General features: G+C 44.4%; 1 protein-coding gene across 1 annotated transcript in view; it reads right to left on the bottom strand.

Moving 5' to 3' along the window:
* The window catches only part of ADGRD1 (adhesion G protein-coupled receptor D1), a 191,885-nt gene that overhangs the window by 163,125 nt on the left and 11,974 nt on the right, over positions 1 to 16,786 (bottom strand). Inside the window, exons 4-7 of the mRNA XM_070761993.1 lie at positions 12,671 to 12,793; positions 9,890 to 10,066; positions 4,588 to 4,842; positions 3,458 to 3,522 (exon numbers count right to left, since the gene is read on the bottom strand). Of these exons, the coding sequence (XP_070618094.1) occupies positions 3,458 to 3,522; positions 4,588 to 4,842; positions 9,890 to 10,066; positions 12,671 to 12,793 (620 nt within the window). The remainder of the gene's footprint in view (positions 1 to 3,457; positions 3,523 to 4,587; positions 4,843 to 9,889; positions 10,067 to 12,670; positions 12,794 to 16,786) is intronic.

Raw genomic sequence — 16,786 nt, 5'->3', positions numbered from 1 at the left:
ACGCAAAAGCGCCCCGCGGCAGAAGCCAAAAGAGGCTTGAGCCTCTCGGTCCTTCCCGCCCCTCTGTCCCGTCCATCGTCCTGTGGCCGGCAGAACCTGCCTCCCCAGGCCTCTTGCCTGGCGGGAGGCGAAGCGCTGGAGGGAGGGGGTGGCGGCATGAGGGCCGGCAGCTGCTGACTCCACGGACCGGTGCAACATGCCCCGCGGCCCGGTACTGGTCCGCGGCCCTGTGGTTGGGGACCCCTGCTCTAGGCTACGGGTGGCATTAATGCTTTAAATGAATAATGGATCCTTGCCCGAGGGAAAGCGAAAGGGGGCAACAGATATAATACTAATTTTATTAATTAATTTATTTTATTTTATTTATTTATTTGTCAAACAATTATAGGGTGATAATTTGTACATATAAAACATTAGATAAGTAATGATAAAAAGTAGACAATAGGACAGGGACGGTAGGCACAATGGTGCGTGGTGCCTCGTCTTTGCTTGTATCCTTGTATCCGCTATTATTCCATATCTCTCTCTCTCTCTCACACACACACACACACACACACACACACACACACATACACACAAACACACACATGGAGGCAGCCAAGCGATAGCTTTTTTGGCAGACCTAGCTGCACCGTTGGTTTTTTGGCTGAGTCATGCTTTTGCAGTTTGCAGGGCTTGCTAATAGATTACCATCTTTCTTTCTTTCTTTCTTTCTTTTTCCTCCCCCCCACACCCTTTTTCTTCCTTTAGACTTTTTTTCCCTTTTCCCTTTATTCACTCTGGGCAGTCCTTTGCAGCGAGAGAGAGGGGGGGGCGGGGGGGTTCTACTGCAATAGGAGGGCCGGAGTGGGAAACAACACACAAAAACAAACGCTGAGGTAAATTTTTTTCAGATTTTACAGTCGTCCGTCCCCGTCCCATCCCCCGTGGTGTCAACCTTTACCAAATATATAATCTGGTCATTTTAGGTTTGGGAGAACTCTAGCTAAGATTCTGTGTAGCTTGGAGGACCCCCAAATCGCACTCCTGGGTCGCCCCACCCACCCAGCCCCTCCCCTCACACGAGTCCCAAGTTGGCCCGTTTTGGATGCAGATAAGCACAGGGTGCACTCTGAGGCTCAGGAAGAGTGAAAAACAGGCCTACTGGAAGTTTGAGAAGGCTGGAAACGGGCCCATTTCCAGTCTCCTGAGCCTGGGGAGGCTATTTTTGCCCTCCTGGAGTCTCAACAAAAGTCTCCAGAGTCCAGGTAGGGCAAACCTACCCACCCCCTGCTGTAGTGCAGGAGGCCGACTAGGCCACGCCTACCATGGCCACGCCCACCCAGCAACCCAGCAGAGATCTGTTTGTTAAAAATTTTGAAGCCCATCCCTGATTTTAATCTCATGACGTCTGATAGCTGTCTCCATTTTCCCTTCAGCTGCTATCTACAGGGGGTGGATAAATAAATGGAAACACTTGACTTTTTTGCATCATTATGTTTGAACATGTTCAAATCAATCAAAACTTGACACATTTTAATGTTTGTTTGTTTTTTAATTCTGTTATTTGATATGTTTTTTTAAACTACCTTTTTTTTTTACAGAAATTTAAGGGAAATGGCAGACCTCTCAGACTTTCAAAGAGGCCAAATTGTTGGTGCTGAGGCCAAATTGTTGGTGCTCGAATGGCAGGCGCTCATGTAACAGAAAGTGCCCAAATGTTTGGCGTTTCAAGAGGTCATGTCTCAAAAATAATGACTGCTTTTGAAAGAGAAGGGAAAATGTCCTCAGCCAAGCACAGGTCTGGTCGAAAGTCGAAGTTGTCTGAGAGAGACCGTCAGACTCTAAAGCGAATTGTTAGAGCGGATCGCAAGACCGCAGCTCCTAAAATCACTGCAGAGCTCAATAGACACGTACAGAACCCAGTTTCCACAAAAACTGTTCGAAGGGAGCTTCACAAATCTGGATTCCATGGAAGAGCTGCAAAGTGTTTCCATTGTTTTGTCCACCCCCTGTACAACTCCAATACCTGGGCACCTCTGAAGTAACCCATCAATCTTAACCACCACACTACCCCATGGACAAATGATGCATTTTACAAATGTAGAAAGTCAAGATGACAGGAACAAAAAAAAATGAAACTTCCAAAACACGGGGGAAATGGTACAAATGGGTTCAAAAAAGATACCAAACAGAATGTTAATGATTATGGCAGGTGTATTGAAAGATTGGAGAAATAACTTGTTAATAGAAAATTTAAAAGATAATGTTAAGGTTAAAAAATTGATCTTTCACTTTTCTTTCAATTGGTTCATCAGGATTGCAGGTGTATATGTTTATAATTTTTTCGAGGCAACACCTTTCTGCTTTGTAACGAAGTAAGTTTATCTTTTTTTTTTCTCCTTTTTGGTTCGTCTTTATTGAAGCAAAGACAAATTACAACTGTACTTTAAAAAAGGGAAACGATCTGTAAATATGTTTTTCTTTATGTATTAAATACAATAAATAAAACAATTTTTTTAAAAGAAAGAAAGTCAAGCTGAACATAGCATATGTTCAAATTTTGAGGCATTTTTCCCCAGTTCATAGATGGATCCAGAAATAGAGTGGAATATAAATGGAAAACATCATAGAAACATAGAAACATAGAAGACTGACGGCAGAAAAAGACCTCATGGTCCATCTAGTCTGTCCTTATACTATTTCCTGTATTTTATCTTACAATGGATATACTGTATGTTTATCCCAATCTGTATAGTCTGCAGAACAGAAGGGAAAGGGGGGGACAGGATCGAAACATTTAAATATTTTAAAGGGTTAAATAAGGTTCAGGAGATAAGTGTTTTTAATAGGAAAGTGAACCCAAGAACAAGGAGGCACAATCTGAGGTTAGTTGGGGGAAAGATTAGAAGTAAAACAGAAACATAGAAGACTGACGGCAGAAAAAGACCTCATCATCCATCTAGTCTGCCCTTATACTATTTTTTGTATTTTATCTTAGGGTGGGTATATGTTTATCCCAGGCATGTTTAAATTCAGTTACTGTGGATTTACCAACCACGTCTGCTGCAAGTTTGTTCCAAGGATCTACTACTCTTTCAGTGAAATAATATTTTCTCACGTTGCTTTTGATCTTTCCCCCAACTAACTTCAGATTGCGTCCCCTTGTTCTTGTGTTCACTTTCCTATTAAAAACACTTCCCTCCTGAACCTTATTTAACCCTTTAACATATTTAAATGTTTCGATCATGTCCCCCCCTTTTCCTTCTGTCCTCCAGACTATACAGATTGAGTTCATTAAGTCATTTGGCAGAGATTTGGACCTCAAAATTAAGCTCTATGCAAACATCAAAGCTTATAGGTTACTTTTCTCCTTCTTACTTCAGCTGGCTGGAAACTTGGAATGATATAACTTTTTCCCTCCTCTAACATAAGCACCCGGGCAATGCCACAGAAAGAATTTAAAGAATGCACCTACCACGGGAAGCGTGGCCATTGTTTGCCATCCCCCGGGAGATGTTGAAGGAAGCAGAGACTGATCACCTAGAAACCACAATGAGAAACATTAACCATGACTTTCCCCTTCGGTACACAGAACTGGGGTGGGGGGGATATTATTATTATTATTATTATTATTATTATTATTATTATTATTATTATTATTAATTAGATTTGTATGCCGCCCCTCTCTAAACAATGTTCTTTATCACAAAATTCAAAATAAACTAAGCACTCTTTTTGTATTGCAAAGAGCACTCCTCCCAAAACAACCGGATAGTCTGTACAATTAACCTTAAACAGTCATTAAGTACTTAGCTAGCAGCTGTGAAGAAACTTCACCCCCTTCTTCTTCCAACGAAGTGACACACACACACACACACACACACACACACACACACACGTTGCTCTGCTTTGTTTTCAAAGGCGTGAAAAATCAACAAGCAAAGTCCAGAAACTAGCAACCCAGGATTCCTGACGAACTCCGATCAGATACTCTTCCACAACGGCCAAACCCACGTACTGCTATTTATAGCAGCAGCCCTAATTACTGGAGCCCCACCCAAACACAGGTGTCCTCTCTTATCTCCTGTAATATCTCCTTACTTGGTCTCTTCTACGCATAATTCTGCACTTGCGTGGGTCCAAGACGTTTTCATCCAAATCAAGGGAAGATAAGGGAGATTGACTGCCTGGGCTTTGTGCCAAGCCCCCCTCTGCTGAGTCACTCCCACCTTCTTCTTCGTCCGAGGAAACTAAACTCTGAACTGACTCTGTCAGCAATAACACAGGCCTGTGACATGTTGAAATTTCCCCTGCATCCACCTCCACATTCCCTGGGGCAGGAGCTGGGCCAGAGCCAACCACAACAGATACTAAATGAGGTGATGTAATCTCTCAAAAGGAGGATTCATTCATGATTTCCTGATGTTTTTAGGTTCTCTCTGTCATAAACACGGTCATCTTATCCAGCCTTCGCAAAAACCGTGCTAAGATTTCCTGTCTTGGTAGAAATCCTCGGATCATATCACTGAGGACTTTGAGCATTCCATTTTAGGTTCTAAGCGAGACAAGATTTTCAATTGCAACTTCACTTGGAGTGAAACTTACCGACGGCAGCTGTGAAATATTGTTTGACCTCATTGGCACTGAGCACTCTCTCCCATATGATGAATTCGTCAAAGGCTCCACGGACGTAACGTTTCCCTTGATGGCCTTCGGAGCCCAACAGTAAGTTGGAATTGGAGTCCCCGTAGCTGTAGAAATATTCCCCACGGGGATCAACCTTGTTCAAAGTCCCATTGATGTAGACCTTCAAGCCCTCTTTAGTTTTCCAGGAAAAGAGGACATGAGTCCAATGAGGACCTGAAAAACAATGGATATTAAGGTCTTCTTCGAACATCTCTCCACTTGTATCTTTAAATAATAATAATAAGTATTATTATTATTAATATTATTATTAATAATAATAATAAATTATTAATTGTTGTTGTTGTTGTTGTTATTATTATTATTAATTAGATTTGTATGTCGCCCCTCTCCAAAGACACGGGGCGGCTCACAACAACAATAAACAAGGCAGTACAAATCCAATAATTAAAACTAAAGCTAAAAACCCACTATCACTTAAAAACTGTCAATACTACCCAATCATAACCACACATAAATCTTATTAGCCAAAAGGGGATACATCAATTACCCCATGCCTGGTGACATAGATAGGTCTTCAGAGTCTTACGAAAGGTGAGGAGGGTGGGGGAAGTTTGAATCTCTGGAGGGAGTTGATTCCAGAGGGCCAGGGCCGCCACAGAGAAGGCTCTTCCCCTGGGTCCCACCAGATGACATTGTTTAGTCGACGGGACCCGGAGAAGGCCAACTCTGTGGGACCTAATCAGCCGCTTGGATTTGTGCGGCTAATGGGGTTGCTGATAAATGAGTTGCAGAGAGTGCATGTGGCAGTTTATCCATTTGGAGAAGGATACATCGTGTTCGCTTTGTTCCTGTACTTTCACAGACTTTTTTGGATTTCACAGCTAACTTTCAAGGACTGTTATCTGTGTGCGAGCTAATTTGCTCAGTTTAAAATGCATGTGCACAGCTTTTTTTTGGATAAACTGCGTTTCTGTTTACTTTGTAACAGCGTGTGTGTTTGAATTTACATTTCTGACTTAATTGGAGCTCGTAACGTGAAGCCCGGCATAACAGGCAGTAGCCCACCCCTGGGTCATGGAGCAATGGGGGGATGACCTCAGGGAAGGTGCTGTTTTTGCTGCAGGGAGTAGGAGTTTTTTGCACTGAACAATAGCACACAGCACAGAGCAGGAGATATGAAGTGTAGATAACAAACCCTTAAGAGACACTATGGAAAAATATTAAAAGTATGAATAGAAAGGAGGAGAGAGACGGAGATAATGAGACAAACGTAAGTCTCCTGAAAGCTAAGATGAGGAAATATGATGAAACGTATGTAGCGCTTGGCTTCACTGTGACCGGGCAGTAAGAAAAGCAAGTAGGATGCTTGGCTGCATAGCTAGAGGTATAACAAGCAGGAAGAGGGAGGTTGTGATCCCGCTATATAGAGCGCTGGTGAGACCACATTTGGAATACTGTGTTCAGTTCTGGAGACCTCACCTACAAAAAGATATTGACAAAATTGAACGGGTCCAAAGACGGGCTACAAGAATGGTAGAAGGTCTTAAGCATAAAACCTATCAGGAAAGACTTCATGAACTCAATCTGTATAGTCTGGAGGACAGAAGGAAAAGGTGGGACATGATCGAAACATTTAAATATGTCAAAGGATTAAATAAGGTTCAGGAGGGAAGTGTTTTTAATAGGAAAGTGAACACAAGAACAAGGGGGCACAATCTGAAGTTAGTTGGGGGAAAGATCAAAAGAAACATGAGAAAATATTATTTTACTGAAAGAGTGGTAGATCCTTGGAACAAACTTGCAGCAGACGTGGTTGGTAAATCCACAGTAACTGAATTTAAACATGCCTGGGATAAACATATATCCAGCCAAAGATAAAATACAAAAAATAGTATAAGGGCAGACATGATGGATCGTGAGGTCTTTTTCTGCCGTCATTCTTCTATGTTTCTATGTTTCTATGAAAGGAAGGAAGGAAGGAAGGAAGGAAGGAAGGAAGGAAGGAAGGAAGGAAGGAAGGAGGAATAGCAATATATATGTTTCTATGTGACTGTGGTGGGAGACGAGGAAAGACCAGTATGTTTACTGTGTCTAAAAATGTTGGACAGCATGAAGCCAAATAAATTAAGGTGTCACTTGAACACATTACACCCCAATCACACTGATAAGCTGATTGAGTTTTTTCAACATGCCAAATATTGCAAATAGTCATCCTGACAGAAAGTTTTGGGGGCCACCAGTGATGGGCTCCTACGGGAACGGTCAGGAAAGCAGTTCCGGTAGCAAATTTGGCGTTCCACCCCAGACCACCCAATTTGCATTGAAAGATGTTGAAACAAAATGCATAAGCCACGTCCACAGTGTGGTAGTAAAAGTTTTGGTAGCCCATCAATGGGGGGCACGAAATGTTCACTTCTTCCTAGGGGGCCACAACAGAAAATAATTGAGAAGCACCACTTTAACGTAACCTCGCAATAAGTAGCAGAAACCAACAGTGGGTTTCTTGTCTACCGTAGTTAATGTTTCTGGTGACCTGAGTAGTCTTGACAGCTCAATTACTTTTTGTTGTTTTTAAGAATATTGCTAATGCCTCCTGAATCAGGCTGCTCGGTTCTCCACCGATATATAATGACAATTACGTACAAATGATTATGAATGTGGCAGTTTTCCAAATGAGTCAGTGCGTTTATATCCACCCACTTTCAATTAAGCTACTTAATTTTGCAGCTCTTGTGTTATTGCAATGCGCTCTACATGGGGCTACCCCTGAAAAGTATCCGGAGGCTACGACGGGCTGCGCGAGCTGTTGTGGGTGCACCTAGGTACACCCACATCACGTCAACACTCCACAAGCTGCATTGGCTCCCAAGTCAATCTCCAAATGTAATTCAAGGTGTTGGTTATCACCTATAAAGCGCTACACGGCTTAGGGCCAGACTATCTTCGAGACCACCTTCTGCTGCATAGCTCCCACCAGTTGATAAGGACCCACAGGCATAGTTCCCTCTAAGCTGAGCAGTGAGCAATTGCTCACTTAAAAATCATCATCAACTCAGAGTTTTCCAAACCTGCCCAGAAGCCGAGAGGGAAATTTTATTATTATTTCTGTGCCGCCCAGTCCCAAAGGGACTGCCGCTCAGACACTATACTTTTCCGCCCACCCCCCAAAAAATTAGAGGGAACACTGCCCACAGGGTTGGTCTTCAGCTGGTCCCATCAGCTAAACAGTGTCAGCTGGTGGGGCCATGGGGGAGGGCCTTCTCCATGGTGGCTCTGGCTCTCTGGAACCAGCTAGTCCCAGAGATGCAAACAGCCCCTACCCTACTGGCCTTCTGGAAATCCCTAAAGACCTGGCTTTGCCAGCAGGCCTAGGGCCATTGATTAAATTTCCCTCTGACCAATAAATGTAATGTATGATGTGATTGGACTGTATGATTGTATATTACATTAGGGGTTTTAGTTGTTTTTTAAATTATTAGATTTGTGCTACATGTTTATGTCTGTATGAATTCTGTGAGCCGCCCCGAGTCTTTGGAGAGGGGCGGCATACAAATCTAATAATAATAATAATAATAACAAGAAGAACAATAACAACTATAACAATAACAACAACAACAATAACAATCTAAATCCAGCCATAAGAGATTTATATGGGTTTTGGGTTTTGTTTTTTTAACGGGTTTTAAACTATCTTTTAAACTGTTTTTTAGATAATGTTTTTATTGTTGTAAGCCATCCAGAGTCGTTAGGGAGTTGTGTGGCATATAAAACAAACAAAAAAAAAATTTCCTTTGCTAAGGTTCTCCTTCACTGGAGCTGTGGCGGCACAGTGGCGAGAATGCAGTACTACAGTCACACTCTGCCCACTGCCAAGAGTTCGATCCTGACCGGCTCAAGGTTGACATTCGAGGTCAGTAAAGTAAGGACCCAAATTGTTGGGGGCTTAGAGTGGGCTACAAAGCCCTATGGAGTGGTATATAAATCTAAGTGCTATGGCTATTGAAAAGCCCTCTGGCCTATGCATATATTTGCTTTTGATCATATAAGGGTTGCTCAGCCTTGGCAACTTTAAGATACGTGCAGTCATGAGCTTTCCTAGATATGCCCATGTTGCTGGAATTGGAATTGTGTCTAGGGGAGACGTGATAGCAGCCTTCCTGTATCTCAGGGGCTGCCACTTAGAAGAAGGGGTCACCCTCTTCTCCAAAGGACCCCAAGTCAGGACAAGAAGCAACGGGTGGAAACTAATCAAGGAGAGGAGCAACCTAGAACTAAGGAGACATTTTGTGACAGTTAGAACAATTAACCAGTGGAACAGCTTGCCTCCAGAAGTTGTGAATGCTCCAACACTGGAAGTTTTTAAGAAGATGTTGGACAACCATTTCTCTGAAGTAGTGTGATTTCCTGTCTGAACAGGGATAGGGACTAGACAATCTCCAATGCCCCTTCCAAATCTGTTTCTTCTGTTCTGTTTTGTTCTATTATTCTCTTTTATTGTTTTATATTCTTTTTCCTTCTACTTATCTCATTCTTATACTACTCCCTCTTCTTTCTCTCCTCCTCCTGCTCCTCCTCTCTTCTCTTCTACTCTACACTCTTCTACTTTATTCTTATTTTTCTAATCTTATTCTATTCTATTAATTATAATTCCTATTCTATTCTATTCTATTCTATTCTAATTATAATTTTATTCCTATTCTATTCCACTCCACTCTACTTTCTCTCTTCTCTTCCCTTCTCTCCTTTCCTCTCTTCTCTTCTCTCCTCTCCTCTCCCCTCCTCTCCTCTCTTCTCTTCTCTCCTCTCTTCTCTTCTCTCCTCTCTTCTCCTCTCTTCTCTTCCCTTCTCTCCTCTCCTTTCCTCTTCTCTCTTCTCTCCTCTCCTCTCTTCTCTTCTCTTCTCTCTTCTCTTCTCTCCTCTCTTCTCCTCTCTTCTCTTCCCTTCTCTCCTCTCTTCTCCTCTCTTCTCTCCTCTCCTTTCCTCTTCTCTCTCCTCTCCTCTCCTCTCTTCTCTTCTCTTCTCTCCTCTCTTCTCTTCTCTTCTCTCTTCTCCTCTCTTCTCTCCTCTCCTTTCCTCTTCTCTCTTCTCTTCTCTCCTCTCTTCTCTTCTCTCCTCTCTTCTCTTCTCTTCTCTCCTCTCTTCTCCTCTCTTCTCTCCTCTCCTTTCCTCTTCTCTTCTCCTCTCCCCTTCCCTTCCCTTGCCCTCCCCTCCATCCATTCCATTCTTTCAATGAATGATTGCATCTTAGGAGGAAAAATACCTGGTGAAATGAAACTTGCTGCCCACTTCTTGGACGTGTGATGATTGAACAGTTCCACAGAGCCTTTGTGTTCACCAAAGAAGACTTTAAATCTATTGGAAAGCACCTGATTGCGGTATGGGGGGACAGGCTTCAGCTGATATTCTTGCCTCTTCCAGAAAAAGGAAAAAGTCATACCTAACAGAAGCAAAAGACACAAAACAAGGATTGCCAGGTGCACCTTTTAGACTTTAGTGGCTCAAGGTTGGACACTACAAGACATTTGCTAGAAATGTAAAAAACAAAAAGGTTCCTTTTTTCATATGTGGTGGTCCTTTGAGACAACCATGACCCGGGTGACTGAGAATCTCCATAGGTTTTTAGAATGAGAGTTAGCACTCAGGATTTTTATCGCCATCCATCATATCTCTGGATATTGATTCTAAGACTATTAGTGTTGGTGCAGTAGAAGGCGGCATTGCACGCTAATTCTGCTGACAGGCAGGGGTTCGATCCTTAGTGGCTCAAGGTTGGACTCAGCCTTCCATTCTTCGAGGTTGATAAAATGTGGACCCAGACATTGGGGGTCAAGAGGCTGACTCTGTATACCACTGTGAAGTGGTAGATAAGTCTAAGTGCAGTTGTTATTGTTCTTCTTTTTCCCTTCCCTCCCTCCCTTCCCTCCCTCTCTTCCTCTCTCCTTTCCTTCCCTCCTTCCTCCCTCTCTTCCTTCCTCCCTCCTTCCCTCCTTTCCTTCCCTCCTCTCTTCCTCCCTCCCTCCCTCCTCCCTTCTTACCCCCTTCCCTCCTTCCTCCCTCCCTTCCTCCTTTCCTTCCCTCCTCTCTTCCTTCCTTTCTTCCCTCCTTCCTCCCTTTCTTCCTCCCTCCCTCCCTCCCTTCCCTCTCTTCCTCCCTCCCATTGTCCCTTCCCTCACTCCTTCCTTCCTCCCTTTCTCCCTCTCTTATTGTTCTTCTTTTTACCTTCCCTCCCTCCCTTCCCTCCCTCTCTTCCTCTCTCCTTTCCTTCCCTCCTTCCTCCCTCTCTTCCTTCCTCCCTCCTTCCCTCCTTTCCTTCCCTCCTCTCTTCCTTCCTTTCTTCCCTCCTTCCTCCCTCTCTTCCTCCCTCCCTCCCTTCCTTCCCTCTCTTCCTCCCTCCCATTGTCCCTTCCCTCACTCCTTCCTTCCTCCCTTTCTCCCTCCCTTCCTCCTTTCCTTCCCTCCTCTCTTCCTTCCTTCCCTCCTTCCTCCCTCTCTTCTTCCCTCCCTCCCTCTCTTCCTTCCTTCCCTCCTTCCTCCCTCTCTTCCTTCCTCCCTCCCTCCCTTCCCTCTCTTCCTCCCTCCCATTATCCCTTCCCTCACTCCTTCCTTCCTCCCTTTCTCCCTCCCTTCCTCCTTTCCTTCCCTCCTCTCTTCCTTTCTTCCCTCCTTCCTCCCTCTCTTCCTTCCTGCCTCCCTCCCTTCCCTCTCTTCCTCCCTCCCATTATCCCTTCCCTCACTCCTTCCTTCCTCCCTTTCTCCCTCCCTTCCTCCTTTCCTTCCCTCCTCTCTTCCTTCTTTCCCTCCTTCCTCCCTCTCTTCTTCCCTCCCTCCCTCTCTTCCTTCCTTCCCTCCTTCCTCCCTCTCTTCCTCCCTCTCTCCCTCCCTCTCTTCCTTCCTTCCCTCCTCCCTCCCTCTCTTCCTCCCTCCCTCCCTCCCTCCTTTCCTCCTTCCCTCCCTCCCATTCTCTTCCTTCCTCACTCCTTCCTTCCTTCCTTCCTCCCTCTCTTCCTCCCTCTCTCCCTCCCTCTCTTCCTTCCTTCCTTCCCTCCTCCCTCCCTCTCTTCCTCCCTCCCTCCCTCCTTTCCTCCTTCCCTCCCTCCCATTGTCTCTTCCTTCCTCACTCCTTCCTTCCTTCCTTCCTCCCTCCCTTTTTGCAATCAATCAATCAATATCAATTTTATTTGATTAGTCAATCGACCATATCAAAGCGAGGAAAAGGACCACATTGGTGGTTAGAATTCAGCAGTGCAGACTAACTCCGCTGACCGCCAGCAGTTCGATTCTGACTGGCTCAAGGTTGACTCAGCCTTCCATCCTTCCAGATTGTTGGGGGCAATAGGCTTACTCTCTGTAAACCGCCTAGAGAGGGCTGTAAAGCAGAGTGAAGCGGTATATAAGTGCTCCGTTCTATCATAATGTTTACATTGGAGAGAAATTCACTCCCTCGTCATCTCGGGAAGCACACCATGGATTAACAAGGCTGCTTTTAACTTTAAAAGCAAATTGATTGGATGTTAGCTCGGATCTTGACAGGAGCAAAGAGATGAATATCCTTAGAGATACCCCATGCTCAGAGCCAGCCCTGTTCTTATCCAGCAAAGTTTATCACTTGGCCCATAAACATGATAATATAGTCCTAAGGGGAAACGCCTTGATGATATATTAAGACAGATCCAAGGGGGGAAGAGATTACAATCCATAGAGGAAACTGCTAAACCAAACCATTAGCTGTAAACTCTGGATGGACTCTTATCGGGGGAATTCCCAATCCTAGGGCCATTCTTCTTAAAACCCTGGTTAGCTACAGTAGTAAACAAATATGCATAATGTATTCAGCAGGCTGCCTTTGCCATTTCCTAAGCAAATAATTTGCATGTAAAGCCGCGCAAACAATTTGCATAAGCGCTAATGCCTGGAAGAGGTTTTACAATTCCCTTAAAATGCGGCTCAGAGAAAAGTCCTTCTACCCCCTCCCGCTTTCCAGAGTGAAATTCATGAAACAGAAGAGGAACGTATATCAAAATGGGGATAATCTGCTACTAACCTTCAGGCTCGCAGAATTCCTGGTTAATAATGCAAGAGTCTTCATCATTCCCGAAAACGAGAAAGGATGTTCCGTTGATGTTTGGGATGTAGAAACCTCTGGTTACAATCCCTTCCAAGATATCTAAATGGGGGTGAAAGGGGGGGCAGGAAAATATTACAAGATGCAAGCTTTTGGACCGGGAGTCACTGCTCACAGTCACTCATGCCCTCATCACCTCGAGGCTTGACTACTGTAACACTCTCTACAGGGGGCTACCTTTGAAAAGTGTTCGGAAACTTCAGATCGTGCAGAATGCAGCTGCGAGAGCAATCATGGGCTTCCCTAAATACGCCCATGTCACACCAACACTCCGCAGTCTGCATTGGTTGCCGATCAGTTTCCAGTCACAATTCAAAGTGTTGGTTATGACCTATAAAGTCCTTCATGGCATCGGACCAGAATATCTCAGAGACCGCCTTCTGCCGCACAAATCCCAGCGACCGATTAGGTCCCACAGAGTGGGCCTTCTCTTGGTCCCGTCAACTAAACAATGTCGTTTGGCGGGACTCAGGGGAAGAGCCTTCTCTGTGGCGGCCCCGACTCTCTGGAACCAACTCCCCCCAGAGATTAGAATATCCCCCACCCTTCTTGCCTTTCGTAAGCTTCTTAAAACCCACCTCTGTCGTCAGGCATGGGGGAATTAAGATATTCTTTCCCCCTAGGCTTCTACAATTTATGTATGGTACGTTTGTATGTATGATTGGTTTTAAAATAAGGGTTTTCAGCTACTTTAGTATTGGATTGTGGCATGTTGTTTTTACCACTGTTGTTAGCCGCCCCGAGTCTACGGAGAGGGGCGGCATACAAATCCAATAAAATGAAATGAAATGAAATTATAATCCTGCTTTAGTCCTTGCATTTACTATACACTTGTGGTCCTCGGGGTTCTTTTAGCTACTGGAAGTGGTTTTTAAAAATACTTTTTTCACTAGTATACTAATTTGAACAATTCTAAACACAATGAAATGAAAAATCAAATGAAAAAATTAATGCTTATTTGTTTATTTTGCTCAGAAAATACACCCCCCTCCCCCGGCTGTGTGCAGGGTTTTTTCAATTTATAGATTGATTAGCCTGCAAAATCCACTTTTTTTGACTATTTTGGGCATTGGCATACTAATTTGAACATTTCTAAACATAATGAAATGAAAAAAAATTGATGCTTATTTGTTTATTTTGCTTAGAAAAGAGCCTTCCCTTCCCCCCGGCTGTGTGCAATTATTTCACTTTATATACAGATTAGCCTGTCAGTTCCAAATTTTTTGACTATCTTTGGCATTGGCATATTAATTTGAACATTTCTGAATATAATGAAATGAAAAATGAAATGAAAAAAATAATGCTTATTTTTTTTGCTAAGAAAAGTCCCCCCCCCTTCTCCTACTCTGCTCCTAGGACCCGGCAAATGACATTGTCTAGTTGACGGGACCCGGAGAGGGCCGCCACAGAGAAGGCTCTTCCCCTAGGCCCCACCAGGCGACATTGTCTGGTTGACGAGACCTTGACCAACTCTGTGGGACCTAACCAGTCGCTGGGATTCATGCGGCAGAAGACGGTCCCAAAGGTATTCTAGTCCAATGCCATGTAGGGCTTTATAGGTCATAACCAACACTTTGAATTGGGTCCAGAAACAATTGGCAGCCAATGCAGAAATATCGCGCGTGTGCATCCTCTTGAGGTTTTGCTCCTGTACATGCACAGAAGTAAAATCTCACATGGATGTGGAGCTGCACTCACAGCGCACCAGGAGCAGCAGAAGCTGGCTGAAAGCAGAGTGAAAGACAGTGGGCTTCTGATATTGACTCAATACAGGTATACAGTGGTACCTCTACTTAAGAAATTCGTTCTGTGACCAGGTTCTTAAGTAGAAACATTCTTAAGTAGAAGCAATTTTCCCCATAGGAATCAATGTAAAAGCAAATAATGCGTGCAAACCCATTAGGAAAGAAATAAAAGCTCGGAATTTGGGTGGGAATAGGAGGAGGAAGAAGAGGAGGAGGAGGACAGTCGCTGCCAAAGGAAGAAGGTGAGGTGAGTGCCCCCTTTTGTCTTTCCGCGCCCAGACGCTCTGGGAGGCAACCTTGTGCTGGGTATATGGGAGGCAGCGCAAGGGAGTCACCACAGCGAAGTGGTTTATTCCCTCTCCAAGCGCCCAGAGAAAGGAAAACACTCCATTCGCTCTGGGCTGCCAAAGCCTCCTTAAGCGCCACCGAAAGGCTCTTCTGGCAGCCCGAGATGGCCAGGATTAAAGGGGGAATGGCAGAAAACTGTCCGGGCCTTCGTGCTGCTCTCAAATTTCCTGAGATTTTTTTCCGGGCTCGTGTTCTTAAGTAGAAAATAGTTCTTAAGAAGGGGCAAAAAAATCTTGAACACCCGGTTCTTATCTAGAAAAGTTCTTAAGTAGAGGCGTTCTTAGGTAGAGGCACCACTGTACAGTGGTACCTCGTCTTACAAACCCCTCGTCATACAAACTTTTCGAGATACAAACCCAGGGTTTAAGATTTTTTTGCCTCTTCTTCCAAACTATTTTCACCTTACAAACCCAAGTCGCCACCACTGGGATGCCCTGCCTCCGGACTTCTGTTGCCAGCAAAGCCCCCATTTTTGCGCTGCTGGGATTCTCCTGAGGCTCCCCTCCATGGGAAATACCACCTCCGGACTTCCCAGCAGCGCAAAAATGGGCACTTCGCTGGCAATGGAAGTCTGGTGGTGGGGTTTCCCAGCAAGGGGAGCCTCAGCGAAATCGCAGCATCACAAAAACATGGAAGTCCGGAGGTGGGGTTTTCCATGGAGGGGAGCTTCAGGGGAATCACAGCAGCACAAAAACGGGCGCTTCATCTGGCAAAAGGGGTGAGTTTTGGGTTTGCACGCATTAATGGCTTTTCCATTGATTCCTATGGGAAGCATTGTTTTGTCTTACAAACTTTTTACCTTACAAACCTCATCCTGGAACCAATTAAGTTCGTAAGACGAGGTATCACTGTATTAGCAAAGTCAAATCAAAGTTGGATTGTCTTTTGAGGCAGAGGCTCTTGAAAGACCCATGTTGGCTTGACTTGTGCATCGCTTTAAAGCCTAAAATCAGGAACACAAACAAATGAAGGTTGTGGTGGTTTTTTTTTTCCATTTTATGGGATTTCAACAAGCTATGGCAACGCTACCCAGGCCATCAAACAGGTTGATGGACTTCTGTAGATTTCCCCTTGGGTTGTTTAGTTTCTCTTCTCCAAGAACCGCCCCAAACCTTCTTTTTAGCTCCACGTTAAGTAAAGAAAAGAAGCTTATCTTTCAAACCAAAATTGGATTTCAAGATCAAAAGCCTCTTCACGGAGAACGCCGTACCTAAGCCAAGCTTGACAAATAGAAAATGATCATCTGGAATTCTCACCTACGGTCGCGGAGAAATTAGAATAGGCGGAATCATTGGTATAAACAAAGGTAGAATTATGGTAATGAAGCACAGTGAAGCTGTGGGATCTTAGCACTGCATGAGAGAAGAAAGAAAAACAGACAAAAAAAATGCAATGAAAAAAAGCGACACCACGAATACATGCAAGTTGGATATGGATCAACCAGATCATGTCTCTCAATCAACACACTGCAACATGGTCAAAAGTTCCACCTTCCTGGGTTGTAGCTGGAAAGGAGCTTGCTCAAATTAAACTGGCCCTATCTGAAGATAGGGATATGGTGGCTCAGGGGCTAGGATGCCTCGGTGGTGCAGTGGTTAAGAGTGCAGTACTACAAACTACTTCTGCTGATCACCAATTGCCAGCAGTTTGGCAGATCGAATCTCACCAGGCTCAAGGTTGACTCAGCCTTCCATCCTTCCAAGGTCGGTAAAATGAGGACCCAGATTGTTGGGGGGCAATATGCTGACTCTGTAAACCACTTAGAGAGGGCTGTAAAGCACTGTGAAGTGGTATATAAGTCTAAATGCTATTGCTATTGCTATGCTGAGCTTGTCGATCAGAAAGGTCAGCAATTCAGCGGTTCGAATCCTTAGTGCCACGTAAAGTGTGAGCTCCCGTTACTCGGCTTAGCTTCTGCCAACCTAGGAGTTCTACAATATGT

Source organism: Erythrolamprus reginae, chromosome 10 (genome assembly GCF_031021105.1).
Source record: "Erythrolamprus reginae isolate rEryReg1 chromosome 10, rEryReg1.hap1, whole genome shotgun sequence".
Lineage (NCBI taxonomy): Eukaryota > Metazoa > Chordata > Lepidosauria > Squamata > Dipsadidae > Erythrolamprus > Erythrolamprus reginae.
The sequence above is the reverse complement of the archived record's forward strand: the minus strand, read 5'-3'. Positions and strand labels throughout refer to the sequence as shown.